The sequence below is a fragment of the Pimephales promelas genome, chromosome 23, assembly GCF_988280905.1.
Source record: "Pimephales promelas chromosome 23, fPimPro1.hap1.1, whole genome shotgun sequence".
Taxonomy (NCBI): domain Eukaryota; kingdom Metazoa; phylum Chordata; class Actinopteri; order Cypriniformes; family Leuciscidae; genus Pimephales; species Pimephales promelas.
The window spans coordinates 6679189-6699201 of record NC_142791.1 but is presented as its reverse complement, the minus strand read 5'-3'; the positions used below and the strand labels follow the sequence as shown (position 1 = coordinate 6699201).

General features: G+C 37.0%; 3 protein-coding genes across 6 annotated transcripts in view; 2 read left to right on the top strand and 1 right to left on the bottom strand.

The window, feature by feature from the left end:
- The window catches only part of tmtops3b (teleost multiple tissue opsin 3b), a 30089-nt gene extending 29662 nt beyond the window's left edge, over positions 1 to 427 (top strand). For both annotated transcript variants that reach the window (XR_016149450.1, XR_016149449.1), the window contains one exon: positions 324 to 427. The gene's annotated coding sequence lies outside the window, so the exon portion shown is untranslated. The remainder of the gene's footprint in view (positions 1 to 323) is intronic.
- Positions 428 to 538: 111 nt separating this feature from the next.
- Positions 539 to 4601, top strand: f9b (coagulation factor IXb). The gene is made up of 8 exons (XM_039667488.2): positions 539 to 875; positions 1260 to 1429; positions 1517 to 1541; positions 1680 to 1793; positions 2240 to 2374; positions 2623 to 2930; positions 3110 to 3233; positions 3884 to 4601. The coding sequence occupies exons 1-8, from the start codon at positions 809 to 811 to the stop codon at positions 4471 to 4473; spliced, it is 1533 nt and encodes a 510-aa protein (XP_039523422.2). The 5' UTR covers positions 539 to 808; the 3' UTR covers positions 4474 to 4601.
- A 235-nt stretch (positions 4602 to 4836) lies between these two features.
- The window catches only part of mcf2b (MCF.2 cell line derived transforming sequence b), a 22562-nt gene continuing 7385 nt past the window's right edge, over positions 4837 to 20013 (bottom strand). The window contains exons 10-27 of one of the 3 annotated variants that reach the window (XM_039667485.2): positions 19314 to 19485; positions 19146 to 19234; positions 18966 to 19051; positions 18742 to 18808; positions 17756 to 17871; positions 17617 to 17686; positions 16142 to 16234; positions 15870 to 15962; positions 15657 to 15782; positions 13473 to 13694; positions 13000 to 13092; positions 11985 to 12063; positions 11841 to 11892; positions 10813 to 11009; positions 10471 to 10577; positions 10033 to 10145; positions 7881 to 7995; positions 4837 to 6714 (exon numbers count right to left, since the gene is read on the bottom strand). In XM_039667485.2, the coding sequence (XP_039523419.2) occupies positions 6697 to 6714; positions 7881 to 7995; positions 10033 to 10145; positions 10471 to 10577; positions 10813 to 11009; positions 11841 to 11892; positions 11985 to 12063; positions 13000 to 13092; positions 13473 to 13694; positions 15657 to 15782; positions 15870 to 15962; positions 16142 to 16234; positions 17617 to 17686; positions 17756 to 17871; positions 18742 to 18808; positions 18966 to 19051; positions 19146 to 19234; positions 19314 to 19485 (1908 nt within the window). In that variant the 3' untranslated portion in view covers positions 4837 to 6696. Of the gene's footprint in view, positions 6715 to 7856; positions 7996 to 10032; positions 10146 to 10470; positions 10578 to 10812; positions 11010 to 11840; positions 11893 to 11984; positions 12064 to 12999; positions 13093 to 13472; positions 13695 to 15656; positions 15783 to 15869; positions 15963 to 16141; positions 16235 to 17616; positions 17687 to 17755; positions 17872 to 18741; positions 18809 to 18965; positions 19052 to 19145; positions 19235 to 19313; positions 19486 to 20013 lie in introns of those variants that run through there. The other 2 variants (XM_039667486.2, XM_089126197.1) reach the window with 2 other exon arrangements.

Here is a 20013-nt window from a genome sequence, read left to right as displayed (position 1 = left end):
GGCAAGTCTCTCTTTTTTTTTCAAAGTTTGGATTGTCGGATATGAGCACTATAAATATTTAAAACTTTTAAACTAGGTCTGTCCGGTGTCAAAATACTGTCATATAAAAATTCATGTAAGCTTAGTTTCTCTGGAAATGTATTTTGGCTTATTCACCATAAATCACTAAAGTAGAACAAGTTGCAATGAAAACAAACAAATATGCTATACAGACTGTATATTTTTTTCAACGAAAGAGTTTATGTCAGAAGGTATAGTTGTATGCCAAAATAGCACATTTCAACTCTTAGCACATAATGTTGGTGTTTGTTGTTTCTTAATAGCATGCAGCCATGGACAGTTGCAGTTATGAGGTCAGTATTAGTCAGCCAAGTCTTGTCAATATTTGCTGGGTCCCAAGTCTGAACCGAGTTCTTTGAATCAGGGGGGGGGGGGGGGGGATGGGGGAGACAGAAATGACTCAGGAATGTGATTGGTTATCCATATATACATATAATCATCCACAGGGATAAGGCTAATCCATGTTTTCATACTTTTATGTTATGAAGTCTGAAGTGTGACAAAATGCATTATTCAAACACTGTGATGCTTTCTCATGACACAACAAACTGCTTACAAGGTAAAATGCTGGGAAAAATGACCCACAAACACTGCAGGTGCAGACTGGGGAAAAAAAAACAACACCCACCGGATGAGATATCTGTTTGCATGAAGTGCAAACAGATATGTCCTGAACTTTGGAACAGATCATGAAAGTATTGTGACTGCTGAGAAAGATTTCTGCCTAAGGGAAATCATCAAAGAGAAAATGCTGAAGATTTATCACATTATTTTGATATGCACTTTGCTGCTTGAAACATGGCTGATGTCTGAAGGTATGTTGACATTATTATAATCTTGTTTATGTATGTTCCTGGAAATCATATATTTGTGTTTGTGTGTGTGTGATTTTTTTTTTTTTTTTAATTCTCAGTTTGAGGTGGTAACATGTATGTAACATGTAGTCTTTTGAAATGTAAAAAAACTTGTGTTATAACCACTATAGAGTAAAGAGAGAAACATTAAAAAAAAAGAAAAATCAACTGTAAATTCGTTCATATCATGGTGGAACTAAAGTGATCCCTCAGACTTCAGCATAAAAAGCCTTTTAAAGTAAAACAATATTCTCTTGCCAAATCTTCGGTGCTTGTAGACGACTTCATCCTAGAAACAGACCTTGGCGTTTGTGATTTAACAGTGTGCCTATGTTGTGTATGTAGCTTCAGTGTTTCTGCCGAGAGAGCTGGCGGGGTCTCTTCTGAAGAGAGAAAAACGCTTCAACAAAGGATGGGAGGAGGTTGTGATGAAGGCTAACTTGGAAAGGGAATGTTTTGAAGAGCGCTGCAGTCTAGAGGAGGCCAAAGAGGTCTTTGAAGACCAGGAGCAAACTGTGAGTTGCATTAACATATTTATCTCCTGAGAACATTTTTTAGGACTCTCTCCTTATGAGTTTAAAACTGTCCAAACTTTGTTTCAGATGAAATTCTGGAGGAATTATATTGGTGAGTATGAATGTTGATGTATGTGCTATGTCCAACTTTTTCTATCCTTTATTTTGTCCATAGTGTGTGTTAATTTAAATTACATAAACATAACTGAATCTATTGATAGTAAAATGATCATGGCCGCTCCTCTTTCAGATGGAGACCAGTGTCAGTCGAATCCTTGTCAGAATGGTGGAAAATGTGAGGATGGTATGAGTACATACACCTGCTGGTGTCAAGCACGCTTTAGTGGGAAGAACTGTGAGTTAGGTAAGATCCATAATGAGCTTATTAACTATACGGTTTTACATTAGATCCTCTAGTTCAGACAACATAATATATAAAGAAACATGCCAATAAAATATGTTCTTATTTGATAGTTTTAGTAATACTGTTTATTTTTTGAAAAAAAAAATCAGATATGACATTTATTTATTTTTTTACATATATATATATATATATATATGAATGAATAATATATGCAGACTGTATATACTGTCTATATATAGATATATAATATATATATTTTTATTTTTATATATTAAAAAACAATGTGAATATATATGCACACAGAGATATTTATTTAAAAATCATCAAATTTATATTAATATACACATTTTTATCTTGCTAGTAGAAATTCTTAACCTGCTTTAGTTAATTATAAGGTCTTCCTCTGCTAAAACCTATTTTGTGTTTCATGGGTTGGTCTGGTCCAGAGATGGCAAAACAGTGTACGGTAAATAATGGAGGCTGCATGCACTTCTGCACTGTGGATAAAATCTATGGAGCAGTGTGTGACTGCGCCGAGGGTTACAGATTGGCTCTGGACAGCAGGACATGTGAACCTACAGGTACTGGAATCTATTCCCGCTTATTACATGCCATAATGACATTGTCATTTATCTGTATTGTCACTGGGACATATAATGTATTTCAACCTCAAAGCTTTTCTTATATTGCGCAGTATGACCTTTCATCTGCAGTAGTGTATTTTGAATACCATTTACGTTCAAGGAATTTGATTGCATGTTTTAGCAGAGGCTTGGGTTGGTTAGTTGATTAGATCTTGCTCTTGATTCATCTACTTGCATCTTTATAGGGCAATACCCATGTGGACGTCTCAGTAAGATTATTGCTGAAACTCTTAACTCAAGATCCCTTATCAGTGCTGAGAATGGAAATCAAAATCATTCCATCAATCACGTCAATACAACCAAACACAATATGACAGAGTCCAGTCTTACAGATGCCCCTAAAGTGAACGGCACCAGCACACTTCAACCTACACTGGACAACAGCTCCTCCTGGGCTTTCTTTCCCACTCAACCAAGTATCAAAAATGCAACAAACAATGATCATCGCATTGTAGGAGGCAATGAAGCAACACCAGGGGAGATTCCCTGGCAGGTAGTGAAGAGATGAATTGTGTGTGTGTGTAAATAAAACATTTATGAGATTGCTCCTCGTCGTATGAAGCAGGGCAGACATAATCATTGGTTTGTGTCGAAAAATCCACAGAACAGAACCTTATAATGGAGGAAATAATAAATAAAGAATTAATATCTTTCTGTCTTTTTCTCTGGCAGGTGGTTTTTATAGCAAAGGTGAATAAGATTGTATTTTGTGGAGGCTCTCTTCTCAGTGAAGAATGGGTCATTACAGCTGCCCACTGTGTTGAAGGAAAAGTGGGATCTTTCTTCATCAGAGTGGGTGAGAGAACTACACTGTCACGTAATTGCTAAAAAAAGGTTTTAATATGCATTTGTACATATAAAGCAAGAAAATCATTATTGTTGTTTTTACTACCACTATGTTATCCGTTTATATATTATTATTTGTATTAACCCATTTATTATTATTAATATATTGTTATATTTTATATATAAAATAAAATATTAGGGCTGTCTAACAATGAATCGCGATTAATCACATCCAAAATAAAAGTTTGTGTTTATATAATATATGTGGGTGCACTGTGTATAATTATTTTTGTATATATATTTATAAATACACACACATGCATGTATATTTAAGAAAAAAAATATTATTTATATATAAAATATTTATATTTATATATAATATAAATTATATATGAATCTATATACATGAAAATATTTCTTACATATATACAAATATACATGTGTGTGTATTTATATATAAAAAATAATTATACACAGTGCACCCACATATAATATGTAAACAAATTTTTTGTTTGTTTGTTTGTTTGACAATAATTATTTAATTTATCATCATTGCTTTTTATTTAATTTAAGAGACTCTTAACAATCAACAGTTTGTCTTTCAGGGCAAATGTGATGTGATGTCATGCATATTGTAAATGATTTGCTATATTTCTTTAGGGGAACATGACATCTCAAAGAAGGAGGGAAAAGAGAGTGACCACGACATAGCGGAGTACCATATCCATCCACGTTACAACTCTCAACACGGTTTTTACAATCATGACATCGCCCTGTTAAAGCTCAAGGAACCCGTTAAATTTTCAGACTACGTCCTGCCCATCTGCTTGGGCACTAAAGACTTCACGGAGAACCTGCTCAAGAGCGCGCAAAACTCCCTGGTGAGCGGCTGGGGAAAGATACAGTTCGGGGGCATCGAATCCAAAACACTTCAGAAAGTAGAGCTCCCCTACGTGGACCGGACAGAGTGCAAAAGCAGCAGCACTGATACCATCTCCCGCTTCATGTTCTGTGCCGGTTACAGTACGGTACACAAGGATTCCTGTCAGGGAGACAGCGGAGGACCCCATGCCACCCGCTACCAGAACACGTGGTTTCTCACGGGCATCGTCAGCTGGGGTGAAGAGTGCGCCAAAAAGGGGAAGTATGGCATCTATACCCGCATCTCAAAATATATGTACTGGATAAGCAACACTACTGGGATCAGAACAGGACAAATGTCCAAAATTGGTCAACAGAGTTTGAATTAGAGCAGGCCATTTTACAGGTTTGATTTGATTTGAGAAGCTCACAGTCATTTCTGTACAGATAATATTTACTAGTCATCATTCAACAAACATACTGTAACAATCAAGAAAATATATAGTTTACCATCTTATACATTGTGCTTGTACATCTAGTGAAATTATTTTCATACATGATATACAGTACCACATTCTTCTTACTAACTCTGTACATATTATACACCCTTAGCTGTATGGCTTTAAGACGTGTCCTTCAAACTCAAGTACACGTGAAACTCATTCATCTGTTTTTACTTTATGACATGCACATGTACACTACCTTTCAAAAGTGTGGGTTTTTAATTTTTTTTGATAGATTTCTTTATATACATATATATATATATATATTTTAAGACATCTTATGCTTACCAAGGCTGTTTTTTTATTTGGTCAATACCGTACAAATAGTAACTTTGTAAAATATTGTTGTAATTTAAAACAACTGTTTTAACATATTTTAAAATGTAATTCCTGTGATGGCTAAACATTACTTATTATTATCAGTACTAAAAACAGTTGTGCTGGTTGCTTAATATTTTTGTGGAAACCGTGATATACTAATATATTGATACATTCTTTGAAGACTAGAAAGTTCAAAAGTACAACATTTATTTACAATATAAATCATTATAAGTGTCCTGACTGACACTTTTGATCAGTTGAATTGGATGAAATTAATAAAACCCCAAACTTTTGAACGGTTGTGTATTTATTCATTGTAGATTTTAATGAGGCTAACTAATAGATGACATCTTGCATATTCACCTCAATAGTTTCTAAGCGGTTAACAAAGTTAAAGGGATACTCCACTTTTTTTGGAAAAGGCTCATTTTACAAGTCCCCCAGAGTTAAAACAGTTGAGTTTTCGAATGCATTCAGCCGATTTTCTGATATTTAGAAGAATATCAGGAACCAGACAGTTTCTGGTCTCATTGACTTCCATAGTAGGGGAAAAAATATACTATGGAAGTCAATGAAACCAGAAACGGTTTGGTTACTGAATTTCTACTAAATATCAGAAAATTAGCTGAATGGATTCGAAAATGGTAAAACTCAACTGTTTAACTCTGGGGGAGTTGTACTGTAAAATGAGCCTATTTCCAAAAAAAGTGGAGTATCCCTTTAAGTGCATATTGTAAATGCAGGAACTTTTTTTTTTTTTTTTTAAATGTAATGGAAAGTTTACAGTGGGCATTTTGATGATGTACACCACCAAGCACATTTTTTATTTCAATGACAAAAACTCAAATATAATACAGATATAATACAGTTTAAAACTAAATATTAACAAATGAGTTATGCCCTTTCTAGTCCCATAAAAAATACAACTAAAAAGATGTGCTAAATAGCCCCGAACAGCCATATTTAATCTGACGTAAAGTAAACATGAACATAAACGCAGGATCATCTGAAGATGAGCAGCATGTTTTGAAGCATAAGAGTGAAGCATTAAAGCGATCACATTGCTGAAAAGTGATTTAAAAGTTTTCACCTCACACTATTTCTTGCACATTTCGCTGAGAGATTTCTGAAACACTGATGCCAAAGCGAAGTCAGAATAATAAAAAAGAACCTAATACTCTTTGAAAAAGGAATGTTAGGTTTTGGCACATAGACTAGTTACTGATGTGAGCTTTCATCTTTCATTCACTGTAGCGCTGGTCTTATAGTTAATCTATTCCAGCATTGAATGGCTTTTTTAAAACAAGTGTCCAACCACCATACCCATCTGAGGAGAGAGAAAAAACGTTTGCTTTTCTCACAGGTCAGTGTACACACCATGTTATAGACCTTCCTGTTTTAAAATACAATTAAATACTGTGCTAACTACACAAATACATGTTTCATATCATGTGTTATGGCACAGTATGGTGATGGTACCTTCCAGGGATGAAGTGGATCAGTGGTTTGTGCTTCGCAAAGCTCCTTTTATTTCCACACTGTATTGTTGTAGGTGGTGTCTCTTTTTGTCTTTTAATCCAACATAATCCACAATCCCCACTGATGGCAGATGGAAACTTTCTGTTGACTAGGCGGCTCTGTTCTTCTGACTTTCTGTTTGTTTGTGTGTCATTTTGACATGACTGGGCTCAGTCCTGATTGACAGTAATGGCCTTTAGGGTTGTCACATGGTGGGAGCTTTGTGTACATGTGGTTTATGTACTTAGGTGTTTCTGGGCTTCCTGCTGTTTATATTTCCCGTGAAATCTATGAAACAACACCAAAGTGTTTTAGAGAAAGAAAAAAATCTACTGCAGAACAGCACATTTATGCTCAATTCTGATCAAAATAATAAAGGGGTCATGACATGAGAACTCAAATTCGCCTCCCATCTTTTGAAATATAAGAGGTCTCTCTACCAGTAATACATCATCCAAGTTTCAAGGCTTAAAACGTTGTCTCATTATAAACAAAGCATTTATTTAACTAAGCAAAAATGGCTTGGACAAATACATATGAAAAAAATCGGACAAATACATATGACTGCCTCAAGAGCAAGACATCGACAAATAGTTATACAGTACATTATCACACCCTTTTCACAAGATGTAAAATTAGTTTTTGTGTGTGTCCCTTTAAATGCAAATGAGCTGCTGCTCCAGCACAGAGGAAGGAGCTTCAACAGCTCCTTTTACCTCACACAGAAATGCACTGAACATTTTCAAAAACATTTAGCTTTTTAAGTTCGAATCGGAGTCAGACAATGATGCCATTCATTATTTTAATGGCATACTGGATCCCATCGGAGACTTATAAGTTTGTTTGTAGCATTTTGTTTTGTAAACGAGGCACCAGTGTAATGGAGAGTTCGCAAAGAAACTTTTGTCGAAAGATGGAGCAGCCAACTGTATTGGATCTGACAGCAGCTTGCATCACAAACCATCCGTAAGTAAATTATATCACAATGCTTTGTCTGTGGATGACAGTTATGTTTTCAAAACATTTACTCGCATACAATAGCAGGTGAACGTTTATACTGTTTCCTATGCAATGACCTTAGCCAATCATTTTGCCATTTACTGATAAACCTTAAAGGAGCCGCCCCTTTAAAACTAATATTTTCAGATAGAGGGTCAGAATGAAGGTTGAATATAATAGATTTTCCACATTTGTTTTTTTTTTGTTTGTTTGTTTGCCAAAAAAAAACTTTATTAACATTAAAAGTAAACCTCAAAAAACATTAAAATCCATGTCATGTCCCCTTTAAAATTAAATGTTCAACATATTTTAATGAACATTAATTTATTTATAAGTAGTATTTTAGAGTATGGTGTTAATGATAAAGGTACTGTTTCCAACATCAATAAACTTACACTAAGCAGGAGGAGACAAAAATCATTAGGTACAGTTTACTTTCTGTACAGTTCACTCACCACAAGTCCACTGCCCGACCTAATGGAGGGACTTCTGCCTGCATCTTCCAGCATTCTCAGAAGTGTATCTACAGGGAGTTTTCCTTCACCTCCTCGAGTCAAATTCTTAACATGCCTGTGGGAATTACAGGATGATATTAATCATTAACTTGTTAATTAGAGTGATGCTTGTTGTATAACTAGTGAGGAGATTGTTATAGTGTTAGGGGAGTAACGGAATACATGTAACAGCGTTATGTAATCAGAATACAAAAATCCAGTAACTGTGATTCGTCAGTTATATCAAAAAACGTAGTACTTTCATACGTTTAGATGTAATTTTATATATAGTTATGTTTATTTAATATAATTTCAAAAAGAAGCATTTAAACACAACGAGGGGTGTCTGTTTTATCTGTTTTTGTGACTAACGTTTCTTTAGTATAACCATGGAGTATAAAATTCAATATATTCTCGGTATTGTACGATCGACGGAAGTTATCGAGATCCTTGAGTCACGTGTTCCACCCGCTGGTGATTGCGTAAAATAACACAGAAATAACAGCTCTCGACAACAATCTCCTCAGACACGGACTGAATAACTGCTGCTACAAACTATGCTGCTCACAGGTAAAAATCTGCTTCAATTTCTTGGAAATTCCGCTGCTATTTTGTTTTTAAAGAGGAAAGTTCCAACAACATAGTTTTACGGTGCAAACTGTGCCTTGTTGTTAGCTTACTGCTAGCGTAGTGGAACTCCAACTGCCAACGGACCAAGTTCAGTCAGGCAAATTAAGAAAGATCACGGCATTAGTCAACAGATTATTTCCTATTTTAAAATAAACTAAAATGTAGATAAGATTGTGTAGAATTTTTAAATGTCGTGTTTTTATTATCTTGTAGCCTACATAATAATCTGTAAAACTATACTGTAGCCACTAGATGTCTCTATAGCCCTTTAAATAAATATATTTTAGAGATGTGAAATTCTTAATAAGTAAAAGTTTTAATAATATCTGTCCTTGAAGTAATCCAAATGTAATCAGTTACATTACTTTCATATTTTGGTACTTGGATTACGTTACTGAATACTTTTTTATGAAGTAATTTTGTAACTGTATCGGAATACATTTTTAAAGTAACCCTCCCAAGCCTGCTAGTGATCCAAAATTATTTCATATGTTCTCGTCCTGAGGGCAATGAATCAATGTTATATTCCAGAAAATAATGTCAGCATTTTGGAGCCAAATATATGGGGGTTAATAATTATTAAGTCTTATGGGCAAGAACGTGTTGGTGGCGTTTTATGCACAATATATCAGTATTTGGTACCATATCAGTTGATATAAGTGTAATCTCAAAATGAATATCCATTTTATACTGATGCACAAAGGCAGGACAACCTGTTACTCGCATAACATCACAGCAATAATCAATTAACGATGGACAGAATCAAGTCCCACCCTCTCAGCGTTGCTACATAGGGCAGATTTCCACCCAACTGGGCAGTTTTGATTTTGATTATGCCGGTAAAAATTGGTTTGGGCAGGACGACAATATCTGGGTTGGGGTTGATGTTGCGGCTGAGCCTGCACTTTTAGCCAATCATGAGTGATCGCAGGCAGATATAATGATTCATGAGTCTCAATAAGGGGTCAGATGTTGAACTTGTTACTGTATATTCAAGTAATTGCTATTTCAAAGTGGCATACGTTGTAGCTACAGTAAGAAGTGGAAGAGTGACCCTCTAAAAAGATGGATAACGTCTATGGTGGGAGATGACTCGAAGGCTCTTTGTAAATATAACCAAGATGAAGTGTATGCCTGATGAAGGTCATAAGACTGAAATCTCTTAATCTGTTTTCCTGTTGTATTGTTCTCCAGGCAGGGAAATTGATAAATTTTTTATAATTTTATTTTGTCATAATTTTTCAAGAAGGTAAATGGTCCTCATAAACCTTGATTGCCATGACAATTGAATTCTATCATATTCTTTTGGCTGTGCATTTTCAGAGATTTGAAGAGCTTTTGGACTGAAAATCGTCAATCTTATCTGGCTTACTCTAACCTACATTTTTTCTTGTTTGAAAAGCCATTTCACACATACATCACAATAGGAAAGAAAAGACTAAATGCAACTTAAGCATACATTAAAAATGGAAATGACTCTCACCAAAGCCCCATAGCACTCTCCTGCAGCACATGAATGACATCACCACATTTGACGATAACGTCGTCCTTGCCGCACTTTAAGTGATCCACCATTGCTCTATACCTTCCAGGAACCTAAAAAACAAGCAAACCAGCAAAAAACAAGGTGAAAGCAAATCATTTAGACCAGGTCCTGCTCCTGGAGGTCCACTGTCCTGCAGAGTTTTACTCCAAACCTAATCAAACCCACCTGAACCAGCTAGTCAAGCTCTTCAGGATCGCTTAGAAATCACAGACTGAATCAGATTTGGTATAAACTCAGCAGGGCAGAGGGCCTCCAGGAGCAGGGTTTCAATAGACAGTATAAACCCAAAATCCTTCATTGTTGAAACCTAATTAAACAATTAAAAGTTCCCTCCAAATAACTGAATCTGAGCGATATCTTAATGTCAAAGCTCACCAGCAGCACATCGTCTTCTTCATCAGAGTCTGAGATGTTTGAGATGTCAGTGGTCCAGTCCTCCAGACCCTCACAGATATCCACTGACTGAGAAGTCCCAGGCCAGCCTGCAACCCACAACCAGCCAAACCGTAATGACATTCCCACCATATGGATCGTAAATCTTGCATTGCAATTACGTGATTCGATTTCATGCATATAAATGTGCCACAATTTACATATTACATATTAAAAAACCCATTCCAAAAACCCATTGAGTTTGATAGCATAGTCAATTTTTCTGCAACTTAACGATCAGATTTAATTCCAGTGAAAATGGCCTTCCCACGGCCTCTGACTCACTGCGACGGTTGTGGTGGCTGGGACGCGGAGAAACGAGGACCGGGTCTGTCAGAACAGGACTCAAGCGGCCCGAATCGGCCTCTTCTGAGCTGACGGACGCCCCCTGGAGCTTGCTGTGAGGAAGGACATCAAAACAACCTGAGCAGCCAGTGATCTGTGTGGAAGTCCAGGGCATGCACACGGACATATGCCTCACACTGACCCCACCAACCGATGAACCGAACACCAAAAAAACACAACAACAACCATCAAACGTCGTCACAAACAGGATATTCTTGAACAGGACTGCTGTCAGTTGCCTACATGTAAAAATAAATGGCAAGTAAACTCTGTAGTGATCTGAGTGAAATTTCGAGTCAGTCAATTATAAATATTCAATAATAGCTGAGTTGATATTGACTCCAATCCTGTTCCGTTGAACAATATGACATTCAAAGAAATTTTGAAAAACCAAATATTAAGCACTATGTGCTGCAAATAACTTGTTTATATAAATTCATAATTATTATTGATTACAAATATACATTGCATTCACTTAGGGTGAAGTATACATATGTCTGTCACATCAAAAATGAATCCTAATTGTTACATCAAAATAATCCAAACTTGCACATTAGCCCATGACTAGACTAACAATACATTTAAACTAGATTTAGATGAATAAATAGGATTCAATGCTTCTACTTCACACTAAATGTTTGAAAATAGTTCATAATGCTTACTAAACAGTCATTTGCTTGTAGCATTTTACATTTGGTTCTCCAAAGTCCAAGCCCAATGTTTCCATCGAGTAGTTTTCAAAAATGAGATCAAAAGTGTTTTTCATGCCAGTATGATACAGATTAATCTATCCATCATGCAGATGGGCTTAAAGCAAACAGTATTTATGAAGGTGATTTAGAAGATAAAACCTGTTCATTATTGTGCTAAGTTTCAGAACCTTTCATATGCACATTTACATCCATGCTATACTGTAGAAGTGATTGCAAAAACAATACGAGGGGTTATGGGAATACAGTGAGGATCACCTGTCGCCCAAGGGTGTAAATAATGGCTGCTCACTATCTGGGTGAGCTTCACCTGAAAAAGAGGAAAGGCAGAGTTTGACCCACCAAGCACGACTCATTTAATCAAGACCGATATTAACCGTAACGAAGATGCAAATTAGGAACCTTTGTCAATCTTTTGCTGATTGTTGAGAATTTTTCTAATCTCAGTGAGCCATGCAATCTTCACATCTACTGTTGGAGCCTGCAAAATAAAACAATTAGGCTACAAAACATCATTTTTCCCACTAGCAAAAGTTTTTCCGGACTTAAAGGAGAAGTTCACTTTTAAAGAAACTTTTGCTGGTAATTTACCCCCATGTCATCGAATATGTCCATGTCTTTCTTTCTTCAGTCGAAAAGAAATTAAGGTTTTTGATGAAAACATTCCAGAATTTTCTCCATATAATGGACTTCAATGGGAACCAAATGGTTCAAGGTCCGAATGACAGTTTCATTGCAGCTTTAAAGGGCTTTAAAAGACACCAGACAATGAATAAGTGTCTTATCTAGCATAATGATCGGTCATTTCAAAAATATTTGAAAAAATGTAAGTTTTATAAGCACAAATGCTCGCATTGCACTGTTCTGTGATGAGCGTTCGTGGCTCTCCTGTTCGAACTTGTTCATCAAAATGAACAAATCTTTTTTCGAGTCATGACTCGAAGGGTCCAGATAAGACCCTTATTCATCATCTGGTGTCATTTAAAGCCCTTTGAAGCTGCACTGAAACTCTCATTTGGACCTTGAACCGTTTGGTTCCCAATGAAGTCCATTATATGTAGAAAATCCTGGAATGTTTTCATCAAAAACCTTAATTTCTCTTTCAACTGAAGAAAGAAAGACGTGGACATCTTGGATGACATGGGGGTGAGTAAATTATCAGCTTTATCAGTTTTTTAAAAGTGAACTACTCCTTTAAATGTGGCTAATTAGTTATTCTGAAGTACAGTATATCTAAAAACCCACATACAGAATTATTTAGTTATGCAAGTTCTACAAACAAATTCGCATTCAGGACTTGACATTAACGTTCACTGTGAGGAGGTATTGAGGAGGCGTTAGCAAGTGATGACAGAGGCCCTTGTAACTTTTTATCCATTGCGTTCTGTGGAGTTTTAACCTTGATAAAATGACTCACCTGGACAACATACACCTCCTCTTTTCCGTTGTACCAAATTTCAAACTTCTTTACATCCCCTTTGACGTTTTCTGTGATACCAACAGCTCTCATCTGCAAATGAAATAGAGGAGTCAAAGACCTCACTTGGTAATTCTGTAATGCAGTATTTTAATAACCTTGTGGGTTTTTAAACTGCCAATGAAATTTGAGTTAAGCCTAAAATCCCTTTCATAAAAATCTCTTTGAGCACACTTAAAATGGGACTGGAATAAACAAATAGGTGCTTAACTCCAACATCAGTGCAACACAACAAGCTCAAAAATTGGTTTAAGGGTAGAAAGTAGGTCAAAGTCGGCTGGTTAGCTGCATGTTGGATGAGGTAAATGCACCAAAATGATCTTTCTACATTGATGGTCATTCAAAAGTAGTCATGCATTCTGACCAATTAAATATTGAAATGCCAAATAGGTCGGTGTCTCACTCTCTCTCACCATCAGGCAGTGTTTGAAGCTGTACGAGGCTGTCCGATCATGTCCCTCTCCACTCTCCTCTCTTTTCTTGCAGAAAAGCAGAGCTCTTTCATGAAGGAATAGATGCCTTTGCATGGGTTTAAAGCGAGCCATGTCCTTCATGCGCGTCGGGCCTTTCCTATGGTTGATCCAGACGTTGAAGGAGCCCTGCATAAGGACGCGGCCCAGGTCACTCAATTCACCCTGGATATGAAGAACATGTAAAAACGCAAGTGTGGGAATGCAAATAGAAGCTTGTTTGAAAGTTAATAGCAGGCCATATTCTAATAACAAAAACATGTTGCATCAACTGTCAGTCACGATAACTTTAAACATTAAAATGCCCCATTATGCTTTTGGGGATTTTACCTTTCATGTAGTGTATATATAGCCGTTTGTAAATGTAAAAGGTCTGAAAGTTTCAAAGATCAAAGTGCATGATAAATTGAGTTATTGTCTCACAACAGAAAGAAAAGTCTTAACTTCCTGCCTGAACCTATGTTTGTAACAACTGGTCGTCTGCGAACAACATCTACTTTGATCCGCCCTCAAACACTAGTTGTAGCTGAGGCTTGAAACAGTTTGGTTCGGGTTGTTGACATGTCTTGAAGAGTAGACATGTCTGCATGCACTTCCGAAGAATGAGACTGTGACATAGGGCTCATAGGGTAATGTTGAGTGGCTCAATATCGCGATATGCGGTATTACCGCAATTTATTTATTTATTTAATTTGTATGTATTTGTTGCTATATAAATTAAGTTTACGATGTGGGCAGCATGGTCAAAAACGAGAGCATTTTCAGTAACCGAAACTAAACAGCGTCTATATGCGCATTGAAAGGCTTTCACTCAGCGCACACATTGTTACGACAACGGACTTTGAGTGATTCATTAAAGGAGTAGTTCACTTTTAAAAAAAATTTTTGCTGATAATTTACTCACCCCCATGTCATCCAAAATCTTTCTTCAGTCGAAAAGAAATTAAGTTTTTTGATGAAAACATTCCAGGATTTTCTCCATATAATGGTTTTCAATGGGAACCAAACGGTTCAAGGTCCAAATGAGAGTTTCAGTGCAGCTTCAACGGGTTTAAACGACACCAGACGATGAATAAGGGTCTTATCTAGCGAAACGATCGGTCATTTCAAGATTTAAAAAAAGTTTAAGTTTTATAAGCACAAATGCTCTCCTTGCTCTGTTCTGTGATCAACAAAATGAACAAATCGTTTTTCGAGTTATGATTTGAAGGGTCCTAGATAAGACCCTTATTCATCGTCTGGTGTCGTTTAAAGCCCTTTGAAGCTGCACTAAAACTCTCGTTTGGACCTTGAACGTTTGGTTCCCATTGAAGTCTATTATATGGAGAAAATCCTGGAATGTTTTCATCAAAAACCTTAACTTCTTTTCGACTGAAGAAAGAAAGACGTGGACATCTTGGATGACACTCTTTACTCTTGGGGTGAGTAAATTATCAGCAAAAGGTTGTTTTTTTTAAAAAGTGAACTACTGATTCATTAAAATAGATCTAATGAAACAAGGTGTTCATTATTTTTAACTGAGTTCCATTTTTCAAGGCTCAGCTGAGCAGCAAAGCGTCTGCAGCCTCTGCAGGCGACACATCACCACGATAAACAGTCTTGTTATCCTTATGAACTTGTTTAACATTCAATACACATGCATGAGATTCAAAACAAGAAGGGTATAGCCTTATAAAAAACGTGAATATCGCAGTTGCTGCAGTTACTTGCAATCCTCGGCGGTTGACTTGTCAGTAGCGCGGTACTACAATTTTGTGGTTATTGCGACAGCCCTACTGTTACAGTAAAACCGACAGCATCGTTACTGTTTGTATCACTGAGTATGCATTTCTGAGGAAGCCTCCGGAGCTGAAATCCAGACATGGTAATGGCCGTTTCTGACATGCGCCTTAAGCGGAAGACCAATCACAAACAGACTGAGCTATCTGACCAATCAGAGGCTTAGCAGAGTAGGCTCGCAAAAAGGTAGGGACTACAAAGGCCAAATCCTTGGAAAACCTTTTTGACCTTGGATGCATTTAAACATATTTTTGGAGACCTTCGAAACAAAATAAGGAACCTTTAAGGCGCACTTTAATAATCATCCTGTCCATTATATAGCCCTCTATTCTCATTTGTTGGCCACACCTCATAACCTGTGATGGAAATTTGATGCATGGAGTCATTGACGGACTTGAGGAGATCCAGCATGGCATTTAGCGCCCCCTGCAGCTCAGATGCATACTGTGAGTTTGAGCTGTGCTTTAGTAGTTCCTAATCAAAGAGACAGGAAGCACTTAGAGAAAATACTGGGGGAAATGTGGAATTTTGGATTTGGTTTGTTTTGGTTTGGTTACGCACCTTCAGAAGAAGCTGGTACTTGGTTAAACGTTGAACAGGTTTCAGCAAATAAGAGTCCAACCCTAGTTTATGATCCAGCTTCTTTTTGCACTCCTAAACAAGAACACAAAAAATAAATTTAGTCAAATAAAAATGTAAAACTCATAACAGGATATACACCATCCCACTAATTACTGTCTATAGATATCTGCAAGCGCTGTTTATTGTAATAGGCTACTTTTCATTTTTATTGTATGTTTATGTGAATTCCCCAAAAATATCCACACGAATACCTGGATGAAGACTGAATCAGAACACTGCCTCCAGAGGGCATCTGAGCGAGGTTTGTTCTGGCAGTAGCGCTCGTAGACCTGAAAATTTTCTTTCTGCAAAACAATTCATTACAAGAGAAGTGTCATAGGGCATAGATCAGTGGTTCCTATACTACTTTTCTAAGGCGTCACTATGAATCTTCAGCACCGCAGCAGAATAAATCATATTTACCTGAATTGTGAATGTGAGTTCACAGTCTATTGAATGAGATGCAATGAAAGGGAGAGTACCAAAAATGTATGGCAAAAAATGTCTTTCTGTTGAGATGTCATCAGAGCCTGCATGCAAAAACAACGTCCAACGTGTCCAGTCTAGTCACGAACAAACAATTTACGAACCAATGATTCTTACGAGTCCGTTCTTTTTATTGAAATAAAGACATACAGCATGACCGGTGTAGTTTAAGTCCACCGTGAATTACTCTTTTGAGCAGGTTCTTTTAATAAGCATTTAAAAACAAAATACCCGTTTCAGTCAGTATGACTGAATCAACTGTATAACTCACATATTACTGTAAACAGCAAGTTATTATTATTTTCAGTCATGTCTATGTGAAAATGAATGTGTTTTGTCTCAGTATCATTTCTGAACAATTGTTCATACTGTATGATGTGTCATTAAAGATACATAGATTTGTTGAATTATATATACAGAGTGTGTGTGTTTTGTGTGCGTGTGTGTGTGTAGTCTAATGCCTGCATGTATTTGATCAAAGTACAGTAAAAACAGTCATCAGTAACATTGTGAAATAATTAAAGTTTTTAATAAAAGTTTCAATATATTTCGAAATGTAATTTTCAGCATCGTTACTTCAGTCTTCAATGTCACATGATCCTTCAGAAATCATTCCACTCTCAGAAAAATAGTACAAAAGCTGTCACTGGGGCTGTACCTTTTCAAAAGGTAAACTTTTGTCCATTTAGGTGCTAATATGTACATTTTAAGTAATATGTAAAATTTAGGTGCTAATATGTACATTTTAGTTGTTAATATGTACATTTTAGGAGCTAATATGTCCATTTTAGGTCCTAATATGTACATTTTAAGTGTTAATATGTACATTTTAGGTGCTAATATGTCCATTTTAGGTGGTAACATGTACATTTTAGGTGTTAATATGTACATTTTAGGTGCTAATATGTACCACTAAGGTACCAATATGCAGCCTTTGGGTACAAAAGTGTACCTTTTGAAAAGGTACAGCTCCAGTGACAGCTTTTGTACCTTTTTTCTGAGAGTGTAATATGCTGATTTGTTGCTCAAGAAACATTATTATTATTATCAATGTTGCACTGCTTAATATTTTTGTGATAAATGTCATACTTTTTTCTTCAGGATTCTTTGATGAATATACATTTCAAAGAAACAGCATTTAGTTGAAATAGAAATATTTTGTAACACTTTAAATGCCTTTAGATATGACAGAATTTCTCACCCTTTCCAGAAAGCGTGCTCCCACTCTCTCTGGGGACTCTAAGCAGCTCTCGAGGTCCTGCAGGAATATCCTGCATAACAAAGACAGGATCAGCATGAATGTGTGTTTATGTATCCATGTGTGTGGGCATATTTCTCACCTGCTGTGGAATTTATAGATCTCAGGCAGATTTCCAAACAGCTCTTCTTTCTTGTTTCGCAGTACAGATGGCAGTATATTAGAGAGAGATGGGTTATCCATCTCCGCCCTATAACCCTTTCACCCAGGAACAGGAAAAAATGTATGACTTTCAATTATTCTAAATATCTTCTTTTTTTTTATTAGCTCTTGAAGGGGAAATCTGGAATCCACTGCTGCTTAAATGTATATCTAATGAGTGATTATAATCAAGGTATTAATCAATATTTTTCCTTCTAAATATCAAATGAGTTAAATGACTTCTCTAGGCTTGTGAGATTTTACTTTGTTATAACAGTTACCAGTGTGATTACTGAAATCAAATGTTCTTTTCATGTATTCTCTAATGTCTGATGTCAGGAATGCAGTGCTTCCTCATTTCACGAGAAAACAAACAGTATTTATATTATTTTTACCTCTTGTAACCACAGCCACAAAGCGCCCGTGCCCTCAGATCACTTGGACGTGGTTACAAGAGTTAAAAACGATATAAATACTGTTTGTTTTCTCACACAAACCGCTCGTTTAGTGTCTTAGGCCATCAATGTGTACTTACATCTATGAGTCATTAAATCATGTTTAATTTGGACTTCTCTGTGCATGCTCTTTAAGGTGGTGACCATAGACCTCCATTATATGACTGACAGACACGAACGGTTTGACCTAAAAATATCAAAATTGAAAATACTGCGGAAACAAAGACACCTGCATCTTGGATGCCCTTGAGGTAAGCTAAAACATACCAAAATTAATTTCAAAGTGAACTATCCCTTTAAGGAACCACTGGCAGTATTGGAGATTGACTGAGTTGTTGTTCTGGACGTGCTAGCGCCCAGCAACCCAAATCTGCGGCCTGCAAGGTCACGGTATACTTCTTAGCCAATCAGAATCATGTGGGAGAACGAAACACAGACTAATTATTTCAAGGTTATTCGGTCAAGACATTACCAGCAAAACAGACAGCAGCTCCTCCACGTAGATTCTCTCCGTCTCAATCAGCTCCTTCATTACGTGGCTGTAGAGGCGAGGGATGCATGGGCAGAGAGAGGGGAAGAAAGAGATGAGGACAGAAAGGGAAAGAGACTGGTGAGAGACAGACAAAAAGAGGAGGTTCAGAAGGAATTCATGATTCGAGAACATACATTTTGTCAAGATATTGCATAAATGCTCACCGTTTGTGCTGGTCAGGGTTCTCGACTCCATCGGGGCCGTAGGACAGACAGCTGCGGTTCTCCTCGTAGTCGTGCATCACCTCTATCTACAGTGCAAGAACCAGGAAAGAAGTTCCTAAAGCTGTCTGCAACAAGTAGAATTTGTATGATTTTGAGACGAACAAGGACGGTCAGCCAAACCTTCTTTGTGCTGGGACCTTTCCGTGAGCCCCTTTTACCAGGGAGTGCAAGATCAAAAGAAAACCTTAAACTGGAGTTCACATCAAAACCTTCGAAAAAGACAGAAAAGAGTCAGAGCGATGGCAATTGTTCACCATGAGCAAATGAAGTTGAAAAAGATAAACATACTGTGTTTAGGAGAGAACAGAGGGGATTTGCAGCGCGGCGAGTTCTCAGGCCTTGGAGCGACCAGCTGGATGGGTCTGGCCTGAATATCAGCCAGTTTTCTCAGACAGGCCTGTCTGTTCTGGATCATTCCCTGTACTGTTGATACCTTCTCTGTGACAGCCTCTATCTGAGACTAGAATGAAAGCAAACAGGGGTGAACTTAAAATAGGCCCTTGATCAATAGAAAATTATTAAAGGTCCCCTGACATGAAATTTTCACTTTCTGAGTTTTTTTAACATTAATATGAGTTCCCCTAGCCTGTATTTGGTCCCCTCGTGTCTAGAATTTTCAATCGGTGTAACCCGAGCTCTGGCGATTCTTCTCTTCTCTGCAGTTTAGCCGCACTGATCTTGAATCTCCTCGTTATTACGTCATAACGAGGAAAGGTTTCCTCCCCTTTCTCTGCTTTGCCCGCCCCGAGAATTTGGCCGTCCATGAGAAAATGAGCTAGGAAGTGCGAACGTGATTTGAGTTTTTCGTAGAGAAATAGCTTTGAGATTTAAAGATATCATGGCTTACAAACGAGCGAGTGTTCGGATGTACAAATTGAACACAAAAGTATTTTTTAGTTCCTTCATCTGAGCCTCTGAAGAAACAATGGTTTAATATTGTTTTCTCTGGAAATGCGCCGACACAAATACCCATGGTTTTGTATGGTCC

Bases quoted from the DNA above. Each gene is read 5' to 3' on its own strand.
- f9b (XM_039667488.2), top strand. From the start codon at position 809: ATGCTGAAGATTTATCACATTATTTTGATATGCACTTTGCTGCTTGAA. The intron at 1,430-1,516 runs GTGAGTTGCATT...ACTTTGTTTCAG, and splicing joins TTGAAGACCAGGAGCAAACT to ATGAAATTCTGGAGGAATTA. The intron at 3,234-3,883 runs GTGAGAGAACTA...ATATTTCTTTAG, and splicing joins ATCTTTCTTCATCAGAGTGG to GGGAACATGACATCTCAAAG.